Genomic DNA, 21,766 nt, shown 5'->3' with positions numbered 1-21,766 from the left:
AAGAAGGAAGTTTCGTCTTTGATAAAATCGCTCGTCTCATAATTTTGAGGCTTCTCACATAGAAGTGAAACAAAGTTGCGTGGAACATGATTAATTTTTTTTCTTTTTTACTTAATTTTTTTTCATTTCCGAATACTGACTAATTTTGAAAAGTTTTTCTCGCGTTTTATCATTTAACATCAATCATTCAGTTAAGCCTAGTTTTACCAAACCATGCAGGGACAAAAGGCTATGCTTTTTCCTTTTTCAAGCCTTCTCTTTGCGATAAATTCTCTTGCCATCGGACCAGCCGATGAATACGACTTCAGAAAAATGAATTTTTCGGGCATAACATTACCTGATCCTGCAGGTTTTAATCCATACCCTGACCCTCCAATTCGAAATAATCCAAAAATCAAGCCGAAATTGAAAATCTTTTGAAGGAGTATAAGATTATTCCGGACGTTTTAGACGTAGCACCGAAATATCCAGTTCGGGTGAGTAAAATATACCAACCTATTAAATATAACGATGTATTTTACCAGCTTTAAAGGGGTCATGGAGGAAATCATCATTTTTAGAACATTAGTTTGGCGTGACCTTATTCGACAGTAAAATATCAACACTACCCACCAACATTTCTCAGAAGTTTTTTTTTTCTTCTTCTCTATTTAAATTGTAGGCTTCTTTGTCCGTATCAACATTTTTCGGCATGTTATACCTATAATTCAATCAGACTTGGATTTTGATCAATCATTTTATAATATTAATTCCAAGAATAATTATTCAAATGGCACTCAAGTAAAGGAATTTTCACGCAATTTATTCACCCTTTGAAATAAAAACTTTTATCCTAAAAAAAATATATTATTATCATTACATTTTTAAAGAATCATTGAATTATCAGATCTTTCATGTTTTTTATTTAACTCCATTGATTACATTGCTGTCTAACAGGTGCATTACGATAATCCGATTAAGAATATGACAGTCGAATTTGGAACGATTTTCAAAATGCTGGAGTGTGAAGTAGACCCAACCCGGATTTCTTGGCCGTACGAAAGTGGCCTTTACTATACATTAATATTAACAGGTTGAATGGTAATATTCTAATAGAACGCATTGCATGTTTATTATTTAGTTACGACATGTAGAACCGTCCATGCGGAAACGGATCTCAGTACGCAGAACTTAAAATTCAGTTATTGCTCACAGCGCAAAGGTTTGTTCTATGGACGTTTTGGTACGCACAAAACACGTCCAATATAAGAAATCAACCCGGTTTTTAGGAGTTTGGACGTTTGAAGGCAGTTATTTAAAAAAGCAATGTCCCGGAAAAAAAGCTTTAAACTTAACCACTCGCGAATTATATTTTAAGAAACTAGAATGAGTTTTTGTTGGAAATTTATAATTTAATTTTTCAACTTAACTCAGCAATAATTGCTCTCCCTAAAATGAGGCGTCTAGAACAAAAACCGGCAATCTCCATTGCCCTGTCTAAAAACTATGCGATCAATACAATTTTCATATTGAAAGAACATGTTCATGTTTTCTTGTGAATTTTCTGTTATGAAGCAAGATATTTTGGGAAATTTTGAAAACGGCTAAAAATTTTCGTTGCTCTTCATATAAAATTAAAATGATTGCACAATTTTTGGACGGGACAATGGAGATTGCCAGTTTTGATTTTAGACGTCTCAAATATTTTTTCTGTGGTATAAGATCCCTTCCTTGTATGCAGTCACACTTCATACATCTCTGTTTCATAAATGGATGGAGATTACTGAAAATGGCTTGGAGGAGGGGGGCTGAGTTTTGAGGAATCGTTAACATTATTTATCAAAATACTACAATAGTAAATGGTTTGAATAAAATTTCCACCCTCAAGGGTCATCAACGTCGCATAAGACCTTTATAATGCAGATTTCCAACTCCTCTGAAATTGAGTGGCAGTGTTTTAAAGCCGTCGAGGGTCGAATATTCTTTAGAACTCGCTCTTTCAGCCCTCCAGAAACTCCGTTTTGTCGTCCAGGGCTTTTTGCCATTATGAAGATATCATGACTTTCTTTAATCGTGGACTTCCTCACGTCGTAGATCCGGATTATCCGACCCCTGAAAATCCCTCAGAACGCGAGTTCCACCATTGGCTGGTTGGAAATATCCTCGAGAATGACTTTAAGCACGGAGACGTAATTACGGAATATATTGGGACGATACCTCCAGACAAAGAGGGTGAGTTATTTAAAATTGATCAAATCTCAGAATATGAAAAAAGAGAAAAAAATAATAAAAAGTAAGTGAAGCAAAGAGCAATAATTTGTTCATCAGGGGCAATAGGGTGATGCAAGAACTATTTTCGGTCTCGGATTTTGATTTTTAGTAAAAACTTTGGCAGATACGTGACAAAATTATCATTAGAAAAAAAGAGAAAAAGGGAGAGAGGGGAGAGAGGGGGGGAGAGAGGGAGAGAGAGAGAGAAACCTGTAAAAGAAAGAAACTGATAGCAAAAAACCAAGATTATTAAACTAATATACAAGAAAGCAATATAAACACAAGATAATATAACCTAATATACAAGATATGTAAGCTAAGCTTAAGCTATTGGACTCACATTTCAATTTTAGACTATTTGATTCCCTCGTCTAATCAGACGTATAAAATTATTTATAATTTATTTAGTTACTAGATTAGGTTGAAGGATTAGGTGTGAATGGAAGAAAAAATGTGGAGGGATGGGTGTCCCCTTGAGTGAGGTTGAAACTCTGTTCACTCTATGCTTTGCTGATGACCAAGTGGTGATTGCACAAGAACAAGATGACGCCGATTACATGATGCGCAAGTTAGTAGAGGAGTATCGGAAGTGGGGTTTGGAAGTCAGTATTTCTAAATCCGAGAAACTGACTTTGGGAGGTGATCAGCAAAGCATTGAGTTTGAGGATGGGCAGCAGATCAAAGGCTGCGAGCACTATAAGTACTTGGGGGTGCGGTTGACCCAGGATGGAAGAACTGATCAAGCGATTAAGGAAAGGAACACCCTGGCAAGGAAGGCCATAGCGATGTTAAATGGAATCCTCTGGGATCCACGGATTTCCAAGGAGAACAAGAGGAAAATTTACAACGTTGTAGTCAAGAGTATTCTTACATATGGATGCGAAGTTTGGCAGCTGAAGGAGCGGACACAGGGGATGCTAAGAGTAACGGAGATGGATTTCTGGAGAAGGTCTACAGGAATTTCTAGGAGAGATCGGGTCCGCAATGAAAGACTGCGTCAGATCATGGGAGTCGAAAATGACATCATATTCGACGTTATGACCAGACAGCTTGTCTGATATGGTCATGTCAATAGAATGACGGACGAAAGGCTGCCAAAGAAGTTGCTTGATTGGGTTCCTCCTGGGAGGAGACGAAGGGGACGCCCAGTGAAAGGGTGGCGACAGGGGGTTTTAGAAGAAATGAGGGTTTGCCAACTCCCTGAAGGGCTTTGGGAGGATAGGGGACTTTGGCGGCTAGGGGTTGCAAAGCGCCAAAGAGCGCTATAAAAGCGGCTTTTTACATACATACATACATACTAGATTAGGTATTGCCAGCTGAACTAAAATTGATTAATAATTTTATATTTTATAGAAGTTTTATACTTGGAGAAATTTTTTTCGGATCGATCCGTAAATTTTTTTCCCGTCATTATTTACAAAATTATTTCTTTAGAATCAGCACTTTCTTTTCACTTTACTACACTTTCTCCATACATACACTGCTTATTTGTCATGATTACAGCAACTCATCGATTTGTTTTCGTCGTCTTTGAACAACCGCACGGAAAAATCAAATTCAATGAGCCGAGTGTGTATGAAATGTAAGTTGTCCCCGTCATTTTTAGACTCATTCTTAATATTTTAGCTTAATATTGATAGAAATAATTTTTTACATCAATAATCTATGTCAAAAAATTCAAAACTTCCCCTTGTCTGCTTTTGCTCATACAACGCAACGCCTCTCGACGGTTCCATGCAGTAAAAAGAAAAAGTTATGGGGAAGTTTCTAGTTTTTTAACATTAGTTTGGAATGTAAACAATACAAAATTACTTCTATATTACAAACGTTTAGCCTTTCTTCCAGTTATTGATGTAAATCCCGCAGAGACGCAGAGTTGGATGAGATCCTAAAGGACCCGAATTTTGTTGATATTTTTTCACCTGGGTCGAAGCTGGCACTCAAGTCAAAGAAATCAACACAATTATTATTCTCAAAAAGATTAAAATAAAAAACACGAGTGCTAAAACGTGTCGATGTTTACTCTTTATATTTGACGTTTTCCTTGTCCTTCTTGAAATTATCTTTTAGACGGGTAGATTTTTTGTATGAGTTGTTAAAATTAATCATCGCTTTTTCAGACCACCCCGACGAAAACGAAGTAGATTCAACACTCGAGACTTTGCAAAAAATACAATTTGGGACCTCCTCATGCCGTCAATTTTTTTCAAGTCAAGTTTAATAATTGGATTCCCACGATGAGAAGGTGGACCACGCCATTCTTTAGGCCTTGTCGTCAGAATGGACGACAGTTTTTCAGAACAGCCCAAATTCCAGGCGACTGAGACCAACTCGGAAAATGGGATCTAGGTACACTGGAACCCGCCGACCTGCTTTAAGACCACCGTGGCTGTACATCCTCAGTGACCTAGTTCATCGATTCTCATACCAACTTTACATGTTGATTCCTTTTTCGGTCACGGTGCAATGTACCACAGATTGTGACTACAGCACGCTCAAAATAACTAGAGTCCCTTTATACCCAGAGTTAAGACAACTCGATTATCAGCTGACTGGCAGCCGCCTTGGCTGGGCATGGAGGCCGAAACGAGTGCACCCAAACGAACGATATTGAGGGATAAAGATCAGGAATCCTGCGATGTCTGTCACACAAAAACAACAACATCAACAAACTGATCAGTTAAAAAGAAAATGAGATTGGTTTGTGAATAATTTCTTAATCTATTTTCATTTTGGACCGATGGAAATAACAATTTACTCTTGATAAACCACAATTAGGTAATATTTTCATTATACTTGTTCACATTCGAGGTACCGCCATCTTGTGCACTCGTTTCGGCCTCCATGAGCGAGAACCAATCAGAATTGGATTTTTTTTTAGGCCACTTTCAGCCCAACCAAAAGTGAGTTGTCTTAACTCTGGGTATAAAGGGACTCTAAAAATAACCTTGAATATCTAGGAATGCGCTACAGAATAGGGCATACGTGCCATGCTACGATCGCAAATTTCAAATCGCTATTTTCCTGGTCCCATTCGCATAGCTCTTTCTTGCAAATTTTTGTAATTTGACGTATTTCTATCAAACGGAACTAAGCGTCATATGGGGAGGAAGGGAGAGGGGGGCTTGGATTGGCGAGTGTTGCGGAACGCGATGATTGCTCCGTCCTATACTCGCAATGCTTTTCCATGGCGCTTAGTTCCGTTTAATAGCAATACGTCCAATTGATAATAACGAAGAGAACGCAGCGGGTTCAAATACTTTTGCCTTAACGATTTGATTACTCAACTTTATAAAATGCTCGTGAGTGAATGTGTTTTTGAAGAATTGTGTGAGTTTTTTCTTGCATATTTTGTTCGCTTTTCCTTTAAAAGATTTTTTTTCGTTCGAAGTTCTGCTGTTTTTCTGCTGAAAATGTTTCTACGTATGTTACATCTAATATTACAGGTATGCGAGGTCGTAATTAAACCGTAAAGTGATTGAAATGTGTGATTTGGATACATATGCGGTTTCGATCTTAAAATGGAGCGAAGTCCGTTTAAAACTTGATTCTCTCTAAGAGGCGAAATAAAAAGCTCTTTGTATCGACTTAATAGATAGAGCGTTACGAAGAGGAGAAGTTTGTGACACTGTGGGATGTAACATTAAACTCTTTAGACAGTGCCGATTTTTCGAATTATTAAACTGATTTTGATTGAAAAATCAGTGAAAATTATTATAAATGTTAAAGTAGTAAGTCAAGCATTCTGTGAGTCATTGCGAAGTTAGGATTTGAGTTCGGTTGACTAGTTGTCCAGCGATGAATAAAGGTGGGTTCAGACCTCTGAACTTCACTAGCTTGACGGACTACATGGACGGCCCTGGAGCACAACATTAATGTTTGATGTATTCTGCTGATAAGTTCAATAATCTGATGCAACGAAACTTACGTCAGTGTCTGGATAAGTAATCAGAAACATTAGGAAGAAATCTAATAACTCCGGTTGGTTAATACTCGATTGTAAATTAAAAAGAAAACAGAAAATTACTGTAAGCGGGCTAAAATTATTAGAATAAAGTTTAAGAGCCCCTAAGATCCACTATAATTTTAAGTAGTTACTGAAAAGTGTCGTTAGTGAGTCAAAACTCAGTGTAAAATTGAATTCTGTGTTACTTAAGAACAAACATAAATAAGGTTGAATAATTTTAACTTCCGCCGCCGCTGCGCCTGCGCCGCGCTGATCGCACTGCGTTTGGCGCAATGCGTGAAGTATTCCTGCAGTCTTGTAGGCGCTATGCGTTTCACGCCAACCGCTTCTGACCGCACAGTGTTTGACGCAATGGGTGAAGTATTCACGCAGTTTTGTAGGCGCTAATATGTGTTACATGCCGACCGACCGCCGCGCCGCGCCGAGGGCTTGTCCTTTTCATTTCAAGTCCTCGTCATCATTCCTTTCTGCGCTAAGCTCCAGGCCAAATTGCGTGTTTAGTTCATCTCTTAACTCGACTAATTAAAGATGCTGTCTCTTGTATCACCGAAAAACGAAAAAAAAAAATCGAAATTCCTATTCTCTCAGGAAAAAGAGATTTTGTCCCCTTTTCTCGTTGATAATTTTTTTTTCTGAATCCGATTTTTTTTATACATACATAAAAAAAAAATTGCAAAATTTTCCGCTCCCTAAATTTGCCGCCATGGGCCACGGCCCATGTGGCTACCCCCTTAATCCGGCCCTGGTCTTGAAAATGAAAGTGGTTCGACCCTGAAAGTATTTTTTTGAGACGTTGAACTTAGATAGCATCAAGTTTCAAGGTTTATTTACATATCAAGGTGTTATTTTAATTATTCCGTGGCACTCAAAAAGTAGTCTTTTTTCCATAGATTATATTGCATATCACATTCTAGATCTGTAAATTACAGCTGTTTAAAATTCTGATAAGCGTTCAGTTAATGGCATTACTTCATAATCACGAATATTTTGATTTTTCGCACAGTCGTCTTTCCTTCATTCGTGCTAGCAACTATTGCAATGCTCGAGGAGCTCTTACTGCATGATGAATTTTGAACGCTTTTTCATGATCGGTGTTTTGAACATTTTGTAAAAATGGTTTGTTTTGATAGTGCCGATAAGTTATCCCCGAGACTCTGTATCATAGCTCTGAAAGTCAGTATTATTTTTGCGTTCAATCCTCAGTACCCAAGGACAACGAAAGACATAGAGGAAGTTTTCTTAAGACACAAGGTTGTTCCTGATGTTGTTTCGTTGGCGCCGGACCATCTGATGAGGGTAAGACGGGAATAATAGTTAAACGTTGTAATAGTTTATTAAAAATTAATCACATATATCTTTCGAAGAACTACGAAAATATTTGTTATATTAATCACCGTTGCTTGCGTCCATTTCTTATCTTTAGAAAGCACAAAATACGGCTCCATTTTCCCCAACTTACCTACATAAAGTCGCTTTCACAGCGCAGCCTCGCGCTCTGCGACGCCCAATCGCCATTGCCCCCTATCCTCCCAGAGATCATCGGGCAATGGGCAGGGCAGGATTAAGGGGGTGGCCACATGGGCCGCGGCCCATGGCGGCAAATCTATAGGGGACGGCAAATTTTGCAATTTTTTTAAACGTAGGTATAAAAAAATTTCGGATTTAGAAAAAAAAATTACAAACGAGAAAAGGCGACAAAATCTCTAATTTTCTGAGAGTATAGTAATTTCTACTTTTGTCGTCATTCAGTGATCCAAGAGACAGCACCTTTAACCTTTAATTAGTCGAGTTAAGAGAGAAACCAAACACGCAATTTGGTCTGGAACGGCGCGACTTACGTAGAGAGATATGATGAGGACTCGAGATGAAAAAGAGAAGCCCTCGGCGCGGCGATCGACATGTAACACATATTAGCGCTTACAAGACTGCACGAATACTTCACGCATTGCATCAAACACAATGCGGTCATTGCTGACAGCGTGAAACGGATAGCGCCTACAAGACTTCGTGAATACTTCACGCATTGCGTCAAACACACTGCGGTCTGCGAGGCGCGGCGCGGAAGTTAAAATCATTAATCCACAGTTATGTTTGTTCTTTCATAATTTTTTCGTTCATTTCTTATGAACGGAAGGCCTTGTCCACACAGAGATAGGTTTACGAAACTTAACTTAACGCAAAGTTCCGTGAACTTTTGCTAGTAGCGTTGACAGGGCTTTCCCAAAAAATGTGCTCAACACCAGTAAACGCGTCTTATGCACCCCTCCCCCGCTGGCACGTTCATTTGATGGTTTTCATTGATGTTTCAAAACGAATGAGAAAGGGGCGGCAAAATACTAGCGGCCCATGGGCGGTAAGTAGGTAAATCCGGCCCTGGCAATGGGCCTGTTGCAAACTTTTGCTAGAGCAAAAACAAGAGTTGTTTCTCATAGAAAGTGTCTCAAAAATCACGATGAGTGTATCGGCAAAGTCTGAAATGCACTCCATACTTCACAATTTGCATAAGAAGAAACTTGCGTTTTTTTCGAGCTTCCCGCTTCAAAAACGATACCACGGCACAAGGGAACATTTCGTTAGAGCAGTCATTATATCCAGCCCCTGCTCACAAGGATACGACGCAATATTCAACATAGCAGACGCCAATCTGCCAAACCACAGGTGAAGGGACAATGATTCTAACCACCTGATAACAATCGTGTGTTTAAGTTCAAATTCCCGCGTTAATAGATATCTGTCTTGATTGATCTCATGCTCTTCTCATGCAACTTGCAAGCAGAAGCGTCGGCCGTTGAGCAGGAATTGGATGGAGCGACCCCTTTAACGAAATGTTAACCTGTGCTGGAGTATCCTAAAGCGGGAAGCTTAAGAAAACGCAAATTCCTTGCGCAGATTGCGAAGTTAGGAGTGCATTTCAGAGTTTACCGATGCGCTCATCGTGATTTTTGAGGTATTATCTATAAGCAACATCTCTTATTTTGCTCTAGCAAAAGTTTGCAACAGGCCCATTGGCACCTACTGATCCTCCTCCACTCCTTGTCGCCAACGTTTCACAGACGTCCACGCCGTCGCCTTCCGGGAGGAACCCAATCGAAAACCTGCCTAGGCAACCGATCGTCTACCATCCCTCTGATCCCCCAACTTATAATGATTAAATTGATGACCAACATCGAAAATGTTTAACATTTTGAAAATTTCAAAGGTGGAGTTTGAACTTTTGTTTGTGCTTGTTTCAATCCTACTCCACCATTCCACCACTCATATATGCCAATTATTGTAGTTCCACTATTCCGGCATCCAGTAGTGTGGCGTACTTTGCGATAAATCGATTGGTATGCCACTTTAACCTACGAAAAAGGATCGATAAACAGGGTGTTCGCAACGAACACTTTTATAATCAATTCTATATCGTAGCTTCAAATGAGGAGATATCAATAATCGATCATTCACGCCTCGCCACTGAATCATTTAGTATAATAACAGTTGGATCGCGTTTAACAGAAAGGAACCAAGCCACATCACTATTGCCAATTTTAACTGGACAATTTAATTTTTTACGAGAAAACTTTTGTGCGGATCCTTTTGAAAATGTTAAGAAATTCGCTTCGTACTGTGGAGAAAATTCACTGAAATTTGCATGAAAATCCGCACAACTGTTTTCATGTAAAAAATTAAATATAGCCAATTAAATTTGGCAATAGCTGATGTGGCTTGGTTCCTTTCTATTTGGTGCAATTATCGGCGCATCATTATTGAAATTATCGAAAAATATCCTTCACTTATTGGTTTGTTAGATTGACTACCGTAGACGGCCGACCGTGGATGTGGACTATGGTAATGATATTCACTATTTTCAAATGAAGAAGAAGCCATTGTTCCTTTACTGGCCGTATGAGAACAATGATTACTACACGATGATAATGACAGGTAACAGATTTTCTTTTTTCTTATTTTACTTTATTTACTTTTTGTATTGATTACTTTGACATAATCACGAACACACAAATCGGCGCACAGTCGGCATCCTTATGGACGATGCGGACAAAAATCGGTAAAAGACAATTAACTTTAAATAATGAAGATAATAGCACCGACATAGGAAACCCTTTGGCACTATCAAAGTAAAACACTCGAGGAATAAGAAAATTTTACATCTCAGGATTTTTGGTGTATTTTTCGAGAAAAGTTCATTTGAAGTTGGCAACCTCGAATCAGAGTTACGTTAACGATGTGAAAGCAACGTAAAACACCCAAACTTTAACTTCAATATCTCCGGTAGTCGCAAAAAGTCACAAGATCTTTTTGATAGAATTGAAGTTGAATATCTGAGGATAAAGAAAATATCAACCACCCAGAGCATTTTGCGTTTCAAGCGAGAAATCTTCATTTTAAGTTGACGTCTTTCTCCCGTGTATCTTTTATGGACCAGTGATTCTCGGCTTATTTCCCTCCCACTTCCCACCCAAATTTGAAGTAATTTTGAGCAAAAAACTTGGAAATTAACCATCATTGTAAGTCAAAAATATCTTTAAGATGACAAACTCTAGAAAAAAAATTCAGATGTCAAGTTGTGAATTTTTTTTTATTTTTGTCCACAGAGGGCCGCACTGTGTGGCGGTGAAACTAATCCAAGAATCTCGATTACAGTGTTTCAACATTTTTGCTTGTATTTCATAATTTTAAAATGGTTATCACGTATCACTTCTCGACAAAATTATCAGACAATATTATTGATAAATGGGCGGGGGAAAAATAGCTCAAGGACTATGATCAAAACATGATGAGATATGCGTAAAGTTATATATGTCGATGAAGAATGTTTGACGGTTTCATTTTCAAAATGTTGTGTCCCAAATCCCACGTAATTTGATTAATAATATATATCGTAGAAACTATAATCGTGGGTTTGGCTAGATATAATCTCCGTTAGTTATTCATAATAAAATTGCAAGTGGATTTGAACAAAGTGGATACCGGGAGAATCGTTAAACCAGATTAAAATTGTTGATGGTCACAGCTAGACTCAATATGACGAGCAGTTCCTTCTTTGTTTAGACCCGATGCACCCACGGCAGAACATCCATTCCAAAAAGAATGGCAACATTGGATGGTCGTAAATATCCCCGAAGTGCACTGGCAGAGGGGTGAGGAGCTCACTCAGTACCTTGGTATGATATGGGAACTCGGGCAGGCAAATTGTAAGTATTGTTACCTACTATTCCAAATTCAAAGGATATTCCACAATTTTCCACACAAAAAAATGGTCAAAAATTCGACAGCTGTATGTAAATCAAAGAGAAAACAAGAGACCAAATTTGAATTGCGGGCCGAATGGCACCCCCTACTTTTACGAGTCGTCTCTGATGGGCTGATTCGCATGGTGCCCACTTTCTGGAGCCTTTATGAGAAATAACACGGTGTTCGTTTTCCATCAAAATATGTCGGAAACAAGGCAAAATGTATACGTCGGGGATTTCAGCAATAAATTCTCCATGTTTTTTGAAGAGATTGATAGTTATAATACGGTTCGCCTTGGAATTTTGTTTTTTCAGCTTGAAATATGACTCTTGGTGTCATGAAAAAACAAAATTCCACTGTTCGGTGTGTTTGAGAAAAAATTGTCATGAATTGCCATCAATCTCTACAGAAAAATCTGGAGAATCGATTTCTGAAATCTCTATAAATTATTCCTTCTGATTAATCTCGTATAGATTTTCCTTGTTTCCTTGTTTCGAGATATTTTTCATGGAAAATGAACTCCGTGTTATTTTCCATAAGGGCGCAAGAAAGTGGGCACCAGACGAATCAATCAATCAGAGACGATTCGGAAAATAGGGGGTGCTACTCGGCCCGCAATTCAAATCCGGGCTCTTTTCTTCTGGGGTTTCCAAAATATCGACTTCAAGGGACCGGGAATGTTAAAATATAATTATTAAGAAAAATGTAGAAGCCCATACAAGAGGTAGGTTCAGAAAAACCTACTTCTTCAGAGTTTTATTTAACTAAATTTAAAGTTCTATGCGGGGCTAGAAAGCTAGGAGTTGTGTTCTTTCAATATTGTCCACCGTGAGAAATTACTACCTCGATGTTGGATTAAGGATGGCACATAAAAAAGAATTAGAAGGATTGGTCTGTTCGCCCAATTAATCTTACATGATCAGTGTTCAGACCAGTACCGGCTAAACAAAATTAAATAATCTTAAATTTAACCGCAATTAAGGAAGGTTTAATGACTCATCTAGTTCTACCAGAATTATTTGATTGAAAATGTGAAGCTCAGTGTTCATAGAACACTCTTGCCTTTCAACTTAATGTCAGTGAACTCTGTTTTTAGCAAGGAAGCGTTATGTGTTTCTCGTATTTAGACATCCGGACGGTAAAAGGATACCTTTTGACGAGCAGTATACGGGAGAGAAGTATGACGTCTTTAGAGATTCTGAGTAAGTCAATTTTTGAATTTTTAATGACAAATGGTGACAGTTATAATGTTCAGTGCATATATAAACCAATGAACGCTGTTAGAAAATTGACTCACAGTTTATTTCGAGTGTCAATAATGTATAGATTTCCAAAAAAATGGTCAACAATTAGTTACGAGCCTCACAATCACATCATCTACTCATATTTCGTTCAAGGCAAGAGGCAACTAATTTTTCAACTTTGACCATATTGTTCTCCGAATCAAAAACATGTCACTAAAAAGTATCGTGTTAGATCCTCCTACGAGTAGAATGAGGTTTCATAGAGAAAACATTGGCCGAGTCATTTTGAAACAATTCCCGTACTACGATAAGACAACGAAAAGTCACGAATGACGCAGGAAGTCACAAGCAAACTTGAAACATTGGTTGAATATATTTTGAGTTTAGAATGCTCGGTCAAACATATTCTCAGGAGAAAAAATTCGTTGTGATTTCGAATTGTCGAAGATATAAATAGTTCATGGTGTAAAAAAATTAAAATTCATAGAAAAAAATATTCTTGATAGTCTAAATCTACATGCAGGGTTATGGAAATGCTGTTCGTATTATTATCGCATTGCAGGCCTTACAAGACTGCGAGTGAGAGACAACCCGAGCGCATTCATAAATATGTATATGCAATTTGGACATTCAATGTACACGATTAGTTGCATCCAAGCGTTACATATCGCCAACGCCTTATCTGTAAATATGGAGATCGCTTCATTATTTGCTATTTTTGGAAATTAATAAGTAGACAGTATACAAAGAGTGTGTCTCGCTCATATTGCGGATAGTCGCATCCAAATGCTACTACTCACTTCAAATGTTCCTCGTGGTCAGTCGTGTCCCATATTTGAAAAAAAAAAAACTGAAGAATTACAATACAAGAATTGCATAAAGCCAACCAAGATTTGCAGAGTAACCAAGCTTTCTTTCTCGACAAGTTTTTCAAAAATACATTGTATCCGAGAATAAATGCAATTCTAGTATGGAAGAGTAATTCACAAAAATGATGTATTTTCCAATATAAGTAACTGGTGACATTTTTTGTTTTGCCTAGACGACGATAATCACCTATCATTTTCTTCTCACGTGTTTTCAGTATCATTGATCAACGGCTACGTCGAGCGCACTTTTCCACTCGAAAATTTATGGCAAAATATAATTTCAGCAGACCATGGGCAGGAAATTTCTTCTACGGAAGAGTGAACACGACTTACGGATATATCAAGCCTACTGACTACGACGTCCAGCATAATTATGATTTTTGGAGGGACGAAACGTGGGATCCAGATCTCAATTGAGCGAATACTGCCTCACGAGAATAAGTCAGTCAATAATAGGAAATGATAATTCTTTATTTTTAATAATCAAGACTAACCGTTCAATAGCTTTTGATTTTGATACATCATAGATATTCAATCAACATGACAAGCAACTAGGTCAGTTTGAATGGGGCGAAATAATGCAGTTCATACAAAGGCTGTCCCACAATGACCCGGACTGGTGTTTTGACTCGAAAACTAAGCAACTGGTTGAACTGATCTTGAGCTCATTCGAAAAATAGAGTCAAATGAAAGCACTTGCGCTAAAGATCGTCTTATTTGAATTGTAACCAAGTTACGATTTTTTAAAAACAGATCGTAAGAAAATACCCTACCGTTTGTTTCAACTTGATCTTCCCTTATGAAAAACAACTTGACAACAAATGCTAATTGCTTTTTTTCATTCAGATGGCATGGTTTATGAGCACTTTGTAACCAATTAAACCACGGTGGACAGCGATTATTATTGCAAAGTTCTGACGGATTTCCGCAAGCACGTCTCATGAAAACGTCCACAATTGAAAGCAACCTGGATGTTCCATCAGGACAACGCGCGTCCTCACACCTGGAACGCTACCAGCAATTTTATGTTAGAGAATGGAGTTGAGACCCTCAGGCACCACCATACAGCCCCGATCTTGCTCCATACGACTTTTTGTTGTTCCCGCAAACGAAAAGAGCTCTCCGCGGCAGGCAATTTGAATCAAAGGACGCAATCAAGAACGAAGTCCAAGCATTTTTCGAACGCACCTCCAAAGGAGATTTTCAAAGGACGATCTTGACAAAATGGTAGGAGCGGATGGAAAAATATATTCGATTTGAAGGCAAATGCTAGAAGATCCAGAGAGCAACGAAAACAATAAGCAGATCAACAATTTTGAAGATCCAGAGGAAAGCGAAAATGAAGATTAAACTTTGAATTTGTCGAAAATTAATTTTTATTTAAAAAACCGGTAGGGTATTATCTTACAACATATTTTCAAAGTATCATAACTTTGTCAATTTTTAGCCAAATAAAATCATCTCTAGCGCAATCACCTCTTTTTGACTTTATCTTGCAAATGAGTCCAAGATCAGCTCAATCCGTTAATTACTTTTTGAGTTATAGCACCAGTCCGGGTCATTGTGGGGCAGCATTTGTATTTTGATTATCTTCAGTTTCCAAATATTCTCTTTATTCTAACTTTATTCAATCAAGTTGTGAGTTTTGAAGTTAAAACTTATTCTAAGATATTTATTTATATCAACTTCACAGAATGGACTATTGACTTATTTTAGAAGCCAAGCATCACAGATTTTCTTTTATTATGATATCTCTTACTGAAGAGTTCGGTTACTTTGTCATTTCATACATTAACATGGTTGTCGTCACAATGGACTGAGACTCACAGCCTAACACATTGGAGTCCTCACATAAAATATCAACCTTGCTAATGTTCTCTTCTTCAGCCGTGTGTCTTTATGGGATACTCCACTGAAAAAAGATTTGTAGTCTTCGATAGAGAACATTTGGACTGCCTTTTGCAATTTGGAAGTATGGAACTATAAATTCTAGCCCGGTTTAAAAACAATGTATGTGCCATTAGTTTCCCTATGCACATAAGTGTTGTTCCAGAAGAGCCAGAATTTATAGTTCCAAATTGCAAAATGCAGTCAATTTGCTAGTCTAAGACAGCATCCGCTTACTCGACTCTTAGAGTTATTTTGAGCTTAAAAGATTTAAGAGAAAATCATTATTTGCACTGATGAATAAATAAAAAAATAAAAAAAAAGTCTCGCTGCTTGGGAGAACTTCACATAAAAATGCATTTATTTTAATTTCATCTAATATGATAAAAACAAAACTTAAGATTTGTGAAGCAGATGCCAAAAAAATTAACTAGCTATACAGCAACACGCTATTTCCCTGTTGAACCGTCTGGTTGTAATTCTAAATAGTTGGTTACTGCAATCGAAAAGTTTATTTTTTTAACTAAATGATTATTAATTGCAACGAAAATAAATTGATCTCAGCCGAAACTTAGCGTCATATCATGACTACAAACTGATATTTTACTCAGAAACAGAATATTTAATTACCATAAAGTCATTTTAATGGTATGAAATTTTGACATTTATCAACTTACGATGACTTTTGCCAAACGAATTGAAGCCACTCAAGATTTGTTTACTTCAGATGTAAAAAAGGTGAACGCGTAGGGAACCCCAAGGCTATACTTTTCTTGAAATTCTGATTGATTATAATATGCACGCATCGCGTCAGTCCTGTAAAAAAAAGATGAGTACGATGAATTCCACAATATTACGAGCGGTTTACTTGTGCTTCGCAAAGGGCGCTACATCACGCGCTCATTGGCAAACATTCCATACAGTTAATTTTTTAATTGATCCTTTTTTAGAATCCTTTTTTAAATCCTAATTTAGTTACTTTCGGAATGAGGCAAGAGATCCACCATTTTGATTTTTTTATTCACTTTGGATGCTAGATGTAAGATCCCGCTCTAACGTCGCTCCCTAAAAGGGCGTAAACTTGGCGTAACGGTGCGGACTCTCCTTTCACGATACCTACTATCGGATTATCAATTGGACCACATTTTGCAAATTGGACTACAGTTCCTGGCTTAGTTTAGAAATAACGTATGTGCCATTAGTTATCCTATGCATATACGTTTTTTTACGGATGAGCCAGAAATTTTAGTTCCTAATCGTACGATGTGGTCCAATTATTAGCTAAATGCTACCGCCCGAACAAAATAAGTGTCAAAAAAAACTACTTACTTGTTATTAACAAATGGCTCCGCCCAACGAGTAATTTTTCCGTTCTGCCTGTAAATCACCATAACGTACCGATGAACGTCTGCATCAAAACAAAATAAAGACACCTTATAAAATGTTGACAACTTTCATGAAAAAGAGGAGTAGCGGTTATGAATGGAGCTTTCGCATGTGTGAGGAATTTGCGATTGAAATATTGATTCCTCACGGGAAAAAAACGGGTTTATAGGGTTTATCACATAACAGAAGAGTCTCATAAGAAACTATGGAGACCTTCGTTTCACCGCCTACCTTCGTTTTATCGCAGAGAAAAATTGATTGCTGATTTAATAACTAAATTGTTAAAAGAATATGTTCGACGTGTTTCAAATGTATATTTCACAACAGTGGACAGCTAATTTAACCATCCCGTGGTTGAATTAGCATTTATTTTTTTTTTTTTTTTTTTTTTTTTATTTATTGTAAAATCTACATTGAGAGATGTCACGCACTTTTTTAACTAAAAAATTATTAAATCAGCAATTTCATTTTTTTCCGTGTGACCGAAATTTTACTCCTGATGGGATGCAAAACCATATGAGGCCCAGAATTAGTGGAGAACAGCATCAGCCAATCTCTAGTCTTTCTACCTGTAGCAGGCATTTGGTACTCACTAGAAATACATATGCTAAGTTTCGTACTCTTAAAGGATGCCTGTCATTCTTTATGTGTTGCAGCGCCTTCAATTTCGCTTGATACTGTGCAATATCACTGTTGTAAAATAGTTGCTTGAGGGGCCGTGACACGCTGCGGTACGGCGCCGGCCCGGCGCGGCGCGCGGCGGTCGGCCGGCCAGTATTGCGCAATGTGTGAAGTATCCTCGTAGGTTTGTAGGCGCCAGTGGCCGTTTTGCTCTTGAAGTACGCCGCGCCGCACCGCTCCGCTCCGCTCTGTGTTAAGCTTTAATATTTGAACTCGCGGAGTAAGTGTGTTTTAATTCCTGACTGTGAAATGTTTGCACACTCTGCATGGATTATTCTCATTTAAAGTGATGAAAAAAAGTGAGAAAATAAAAAACTTATTCTTAAATAACTAAGGACTCAAAAAGCCAATTGCAGACAGATTTTTTTTATATTTGCTGTAAAATCACGTACCTCCTTTTTCAAAAAGTTTGAGACCGTAATAATCGTAAAAAGTCGTTCCTGCTGTCAAGCTTTTTTCTGGAATATTCCCGATCATCCAATGAACAAAGCTACGCAAGTGTGGATGAACTCTCAATGGAGCATCGTAGTCTGAAATTGAAGAAGAGTCGTGTCTTATAGATACACGTGTAGTTTGAGTGTTACTTCATCTAAGGCCATCGGTTACAAAGTCAATTTTAAGGAATGGCGATAAAGTTCAATGCCTTTTTTTTTATTTTCCGTTCTGCTATGGGGCTTTGGCCGTAGTGCACCGGCACAAACATTCAAAGTTCATTGGCGGAAAATGTATACTAAAAAAGGGAAATGTTTTTGCGTAAGCTTCATTTGACAAGTGTGTTTGATTATGCACGAAAGTTGCATTTGCGTAATCGCGCGCATTGCACAAGAGGCTAGATCCATGAAAAGGACCCCTGTCTTCAGGAAAAAGTTTTCTTTAACTATTTGCAAACACTTCACCACGTTTTCTAACAACCTAGCAGCTTTTGTCTGAGAGCTTCAGGATTAATACCTCTTTCAGTTTTTGAAATTTTAGGATTCAATTTGCGCCTAAAAGCACAAAACTGTATTCTTCCACCATGCGTTTGCAAAACGTTAAGGAAGATCCTCTCCTGGGAGACGAGGTCCATTTTCACAGATCAGGTCTCATGAAGGTTTTGACTGAAACTGAAATATTTAAGGGAGCGCGGAGATCTTTAACTTCCGTCTTTTTTTAAGAAATTAAACCATCGAAATATTTGCTGTGTGAACTGTGACATCATTAAAAGTAAAGTTGCGATTAAAGTTGTACTGACGCAGAAAGACATGTCAAAGAAGTAAGTCTCCTTTCAGCATTTATTTTTTTATTCACACAATGTGTTACTCCGTTCCCTATCGTCTATTTTTAGGTCCAGTTACACGATCAAATTGAGCCATTAAATTGGGCCTCTCATTAGTTGCATCCTCACCTCAGGTCTTTTTCCACCAATCAGATCTTCAGTTTGATGGCTCAATTTGATCGTGTAACTGGACCTTTAGGTATTCACTTGCGTCACCTATCATGATTAATCCTTGTGTTTTTAGTGATGTTAATTGAATATGCATCTCACATTTTCATTCTATTTTGTGACTAAGAACTTTTAATACATGAAAACGGGGCAGAGGCGTGAACAAATAAAAACATTAAACAGAAAACTAGTTACCATAAAGCACGAGTGTGTAGTAATAATCTAGGTCTGCATCCCAAATGACACTTGTTGGCTTCTCGTACACTTTTTCTATGTCTACCTTATCCCCCGCCTTGACTATATATTTCCCATGGTCCCATTGGAGCTGAAACATTACCAAAGATTCCTATTAAATTACCGGCTGACATGTGCTTGAATGGTTGCATGATCGATTTCACACACTCTCTTAAACCAGTCCTCATGTTGAAGGGGTGAAAGCCAAAGAAGCTTACTTGAGTTGTATCATTGCATTTTCATTTAATTTTTTTTTTTTTTTTTTTTTGCTCAAAAATGGAAACACATTTTCCCGGTTCTCTTGTGATAACATAGCCGGGCAAGAGAAACTGCGTTTGCTGATTGGCTGATCTCAGATTCCGACATCGCCTTGATGCGTCAACTCGACTGTCGGCTTTTGATTCATTCGGATTTTGGTAGCTATTTTCTCCCTTAAAGACGATTTTTTCAACCAATAGTGAAATTTTTGGGTTTTCTCACGGAATTTTAGATGAATAAAATTATAATACAACCCTCCAAAAATTTCTTGCCACTGCCCAAATAGAGAGTGAACGAGAAAAATTTGAAAGTCCAAGTAAATTTTTTATTCTATTGGTTGGGAGAGTAATGTGATAACGAACAAGAACGTGTAAATAAAGAACATGAATTTTACAAAAATTTAATGTAAAATTCCGAAAGGCAACGATAGTGAATGTTAGGATTTCCATGCATTGAAAAGCGTATAGGATATGCTCTGTGGTGAGCGACTAATGTAAGTATTATGTAAGTTTCTATGATGAAAGTCCATTAATCATGATGGATCTTATCAACACTTAAGTAAAAACGTATGTGCACATTTAAGGGGCTTGGAGGACAAGGCGCATAAGTGCAGTATGATGCACAAATGAAGGGCTCGAAGGACACTTCGAGCCCTTCATTTTTGAAGAATAAATTACCATCATACACTCTGAATTTATTCTATTCATTGGTATTTCTAAACTTGCAATTCTTATGTTTCATACGGCAGAGCTGATTATGCAAGAATTCCATCGTCACCGTTATTAGCGGAGAGGAATCAGAAGTTATACAGTCATTCTCCTCCAACCTCAAAGCAAATAATCCTCTACCTATATTAATCTATGGCGGATTCAAACACATGCAATTATTCGAAACTCTTTAATTTTCACACCGTATACCTAGTGCATTTCTTGGCGACCATCCTCACCTTTTTCTCCTTTTGGTTCTCGTAAACCTCACTTATTCAAGTAGGTAGTCAGGTTCTTTTATTTTTTATTTTAAATCAAATAGTAATATAAATTACGAAAAAAAATGTATAATTACCTACTTCAATTGTATTTTCTAGTGGCTTATCAAAGATTTCTTTAAATTTTTGCGTCTCCAATTTTTCCTCTAAATCCTTCAATACAACAGTTTCTTCTAATGTTTGAGCAGAATTAAATGAGAGATGGTAGACTATAATCATTAAACTTCCTCCTAAGAAATGCCTATACAGCATAAAACTACGCAAAGGATCGAGTAGTTTTTCCATTTTTAACTGGTTTACTATCTATGGTTTCACCTGCAAAATGAAAGAGAAACAAATAAAAATGTAGTCCTTCATGAAGAGAGTGGGCTTTAATTCAATGAATATCACAGCGCTTCGACGTTGAGTGGAGAAAATTTTAATTTTTTTAGTAGAGTCTCTTGATCTCCTTTGTTTCAAAGATCGGTATCTGGAGAGGCCAACCGCTCCTATATTCTTAAATAAATACCAGCTAGACATCTTCACGCTTGTTATTTGCTTTATCTTTATAGATTTTCAAAAATCATCAGAGAAATTATTGTGCGGATAATAATTCGGTATCTAAATAAAACTATACTTACAACCCACATGACACAAAAATTGAGTTAAAATGTGAAGAAGGGTAGAGATCATTTGATAAATATAAGTAAAATAATCTGACCTATCATTTGCTTTTGTGTAGTTGCAGGCAAAAAACCATGTTAGTATTGTTTACGCACGAGGAGCAAGAAGGTGCTACGATAATCTTAAAGCAATCGCAGAACCATCAAATACACAATCAATCATCAAAATGGAAAAACTGTTCAACTACTGTTTGTTCACAGTGTGTACATTTCATAGAATGAATTTGACTATAACTGTTTTTTTTTTTTTTTTTTTTTTTTTTTTTTTGAACATTTTGTTTTTATAATGTCACGAGGGATCAAAGCCCAAGCGAATGACTTTCGAACAAGAAGAAAATTAGAATAGAACGAAAATGAAGAATTGAAATGAGAGAAAAAACGAATAAATTAGATAGTAAGATTTATTTTTAGGTTTTTAAACGTAAACTATATTTTTTTAAAAAAAAAAAAAAAAAAATACCCTCTGCAGCATCTAAATGGATATTTTAGAAGAGGACTTACTTTTTTGGAATGCTGCGTGTAAGAGATTGTCACAAATGAAATGTCAATCGCGTCGGGTCATACAGCATCTGTGTTTTATCATCGAATCCTTCCGCTCATGAAATTTAATTGTTTTTTTTTAGTCCAATATTCACCGTTATGCCAAATTTCTCAAAAATGTCAAACTTTCTTACGTTCTACGCTG

The 21,766-nt window shown here is 37.3% G+C and overlaps 3 protein-coding genes across 5 annotated transcripts; 2 read left to right on the top strand and 1 right to left on the bottom strand.

Moving 5' to 3' along the window:
- The first annotated feature begins 83 nt into the window (after nucleotides 1–83).
- Nucleotides 84–5,576, top strand: LOC140224294 (protein D2-like). The gene is made up of 5 exons (XM_072298634.1): nucleotides 84–476; nucleotides 937–1,072; nucleotides 2,074–2,211; nucleotides 3,754–3,832; nucleotides 4,371–5,576. Exons 2-5 carry the CDS (start codon nucleotides 964–966, stop codon nucleotides 4,489–4,491), a joined length of 447 nt encoding a protein of 148 aa, XP_072154735.1. The 5' UTR covers nucleotides 84–476; nucleotides 937–963; the 3' UTR covers nucleotides 4,492–5,576.
- Nucleotides 5,577–7,190: 1,614 nt separating this feature from the next.
- On the top strand, nucleotides 7,191–15,040 carry LOC140224293 (protein D1-like). 2 transcript variants are annotated; one of them, XM_072298630.1, is made up of 6 exons: nucleotides 7,191–7,513; nucleotides 10,009–10,141; nucleotides 11,254–11,412; nucleotides 12,549–12,654; nucleotides 13,781–14,006; nucleotides 14,412–15,040. In XM_072298630.1, exons 1-5 carry the CDS (start codon nucleotides 7,331–7,333, stop codon nucleotides 13,980–13,982), a joined length of 783 nt encoding a protein of 260 aa, XP_072154731.1. In that variant the 5' UTR covers nucleotides 7,191–7,330; the 3' UTR covers nucleotides 13,983–14,006; nucleotides 14,412–15,040. The 2 variants fall into 2 exon arrangements, with proteins under 2 accessions (XP_072154731.1, XP_072154732.1); XM_072298631.1 differs by lacking the exon at nucleotides 11,254–11,412 and having other exon boundaries at nucleotides 7,192–7,513; nucleotides 13,781–15,040.
- Nucleotides 15,041–15,782: 742 nt separating this feature from the next.
- LOC109036332 (protein D3) lies at nucleotides 15,783–21,740 on the bottom strand. 2 transcript variants are annotated; one of them, XM_072298632.1, is made up of 6 exons: nucleotides 21,583–21,740; nucleotides 20,501–20,734; nucleotides 19,138–19,267; nucleotides 17,912–18,049; nucleotides 16,782–16,860; nucleotides 15,783–16,268 (listed from the first exon to the last, which is right to left on the bottom strand). In XM_072298632.1, the coding sequence occupies exons 2-6, from the start codon at nucleotides 20,702–20,704 to the stop codon at nucleotides 16,160–16,162; spliced, it is 660 nt and encodes a 219-aa protein (XP_072154733.1). In that variant the 5' UTR covers nucleotides 20,705–20,734; nucleotides 21,583–21,740; the 3' UTR covers nucleotides 15,783–16,159. The 2 variants fall into 2 exon arrangements, with proteins under 2 accessions (XP_072154733.1, XP_072154734.1); XM_072298633.1 differs by lacking the exon at nucleotides 21,583–21,740 and adding an exon at nucleotides 21,120–21,275.
- Between the last annotated feature and the right edge of the window lie 26 nt (nucleotides 21,741–21,766).

The sequence above is a fragment of the Bemisia tabaci genome, chromosome 3 (assembly GCF_918797505.1).
Source record: "Bemisia tabaci chromosome 3, PGI_BMITA_v3".
Taxonomy (NCBI): Eukaryota; Metazoa; Arthropoda; class Insecta; order Hemiptera; family Aleyrodidae; genus Bemisia; species Bemisia tabaci.
This window is presented reverse-complemented; position numbering and strand designations above follow the sequence as displayed.

Excerpts from the sequence above, each read along its gene's own strand:
- LOC140224294 (XM_072298634.1), top strand. The coding sequence starts at position 964 with ATGACAGTCGAATTTGGAACGATTTTCAAAATGCTGGAGTGTGAAGTA. Across the intron at positions 1,073-2,073 it reads CTATACATTAATATTAACAG|ATCCGGATTATCCGACCCCT; the intron begins GTTGAATGGTAA and ends CTCACGTCGTAG. Across the intron at positions 3,833-4,370 it reads GAGCCGAGTGTGTATGAAAT|ACCACCCCGACGAAAACGAA; the intron begins GTAAGTTGTCCC and ends TCGCTTTTTCAG.
- LOC140224293 (XM_072298630.1), top strand. The coding sequence starts at position 7,331 with ATGGTTTGTTTTGATAGTGCCGATAAGTTATCCCCGAGACTCTGTATC. Across the intron at positions 7,514-10,008 it reads CGCCGGACCATCTGATGAGG|ATTGACTACCGTAGACGGCC; the intron begins GTAAGACGGGAA and ends TTGGTTTGTTAG. Across the intron at positions 10,142-11,253 it reads CTACACGATGATAATGACAG|TTCCTTCTTTGTTTAGACCC; the intron begins GTAACAGATTTT and ends TATGACGAGCAG.
- LOC109036332 (XM_072298632.1), bottom strand. The coding sequence starts at position 20,704 with ATGGAAAAACTACTCGATCCTTTGCGTAGTTTTATGCTGTATAGGCAT. Across the intron at positions 19,268-20,500 it reads CACTAGAAAATACAATTGAA|CTCCAATGGGACCATGGGAA; the intron begins GTAGGTAATTAT and ends GTAATGTTTCAG. Across the intron at positions 16,269-16,781 it reads GAGCCATTTGTTAATAACAA|GACTGACGCGATGCGTGCAT; the intron begins GTAAGTAGTTTT and ends TTTTTTTTACAG.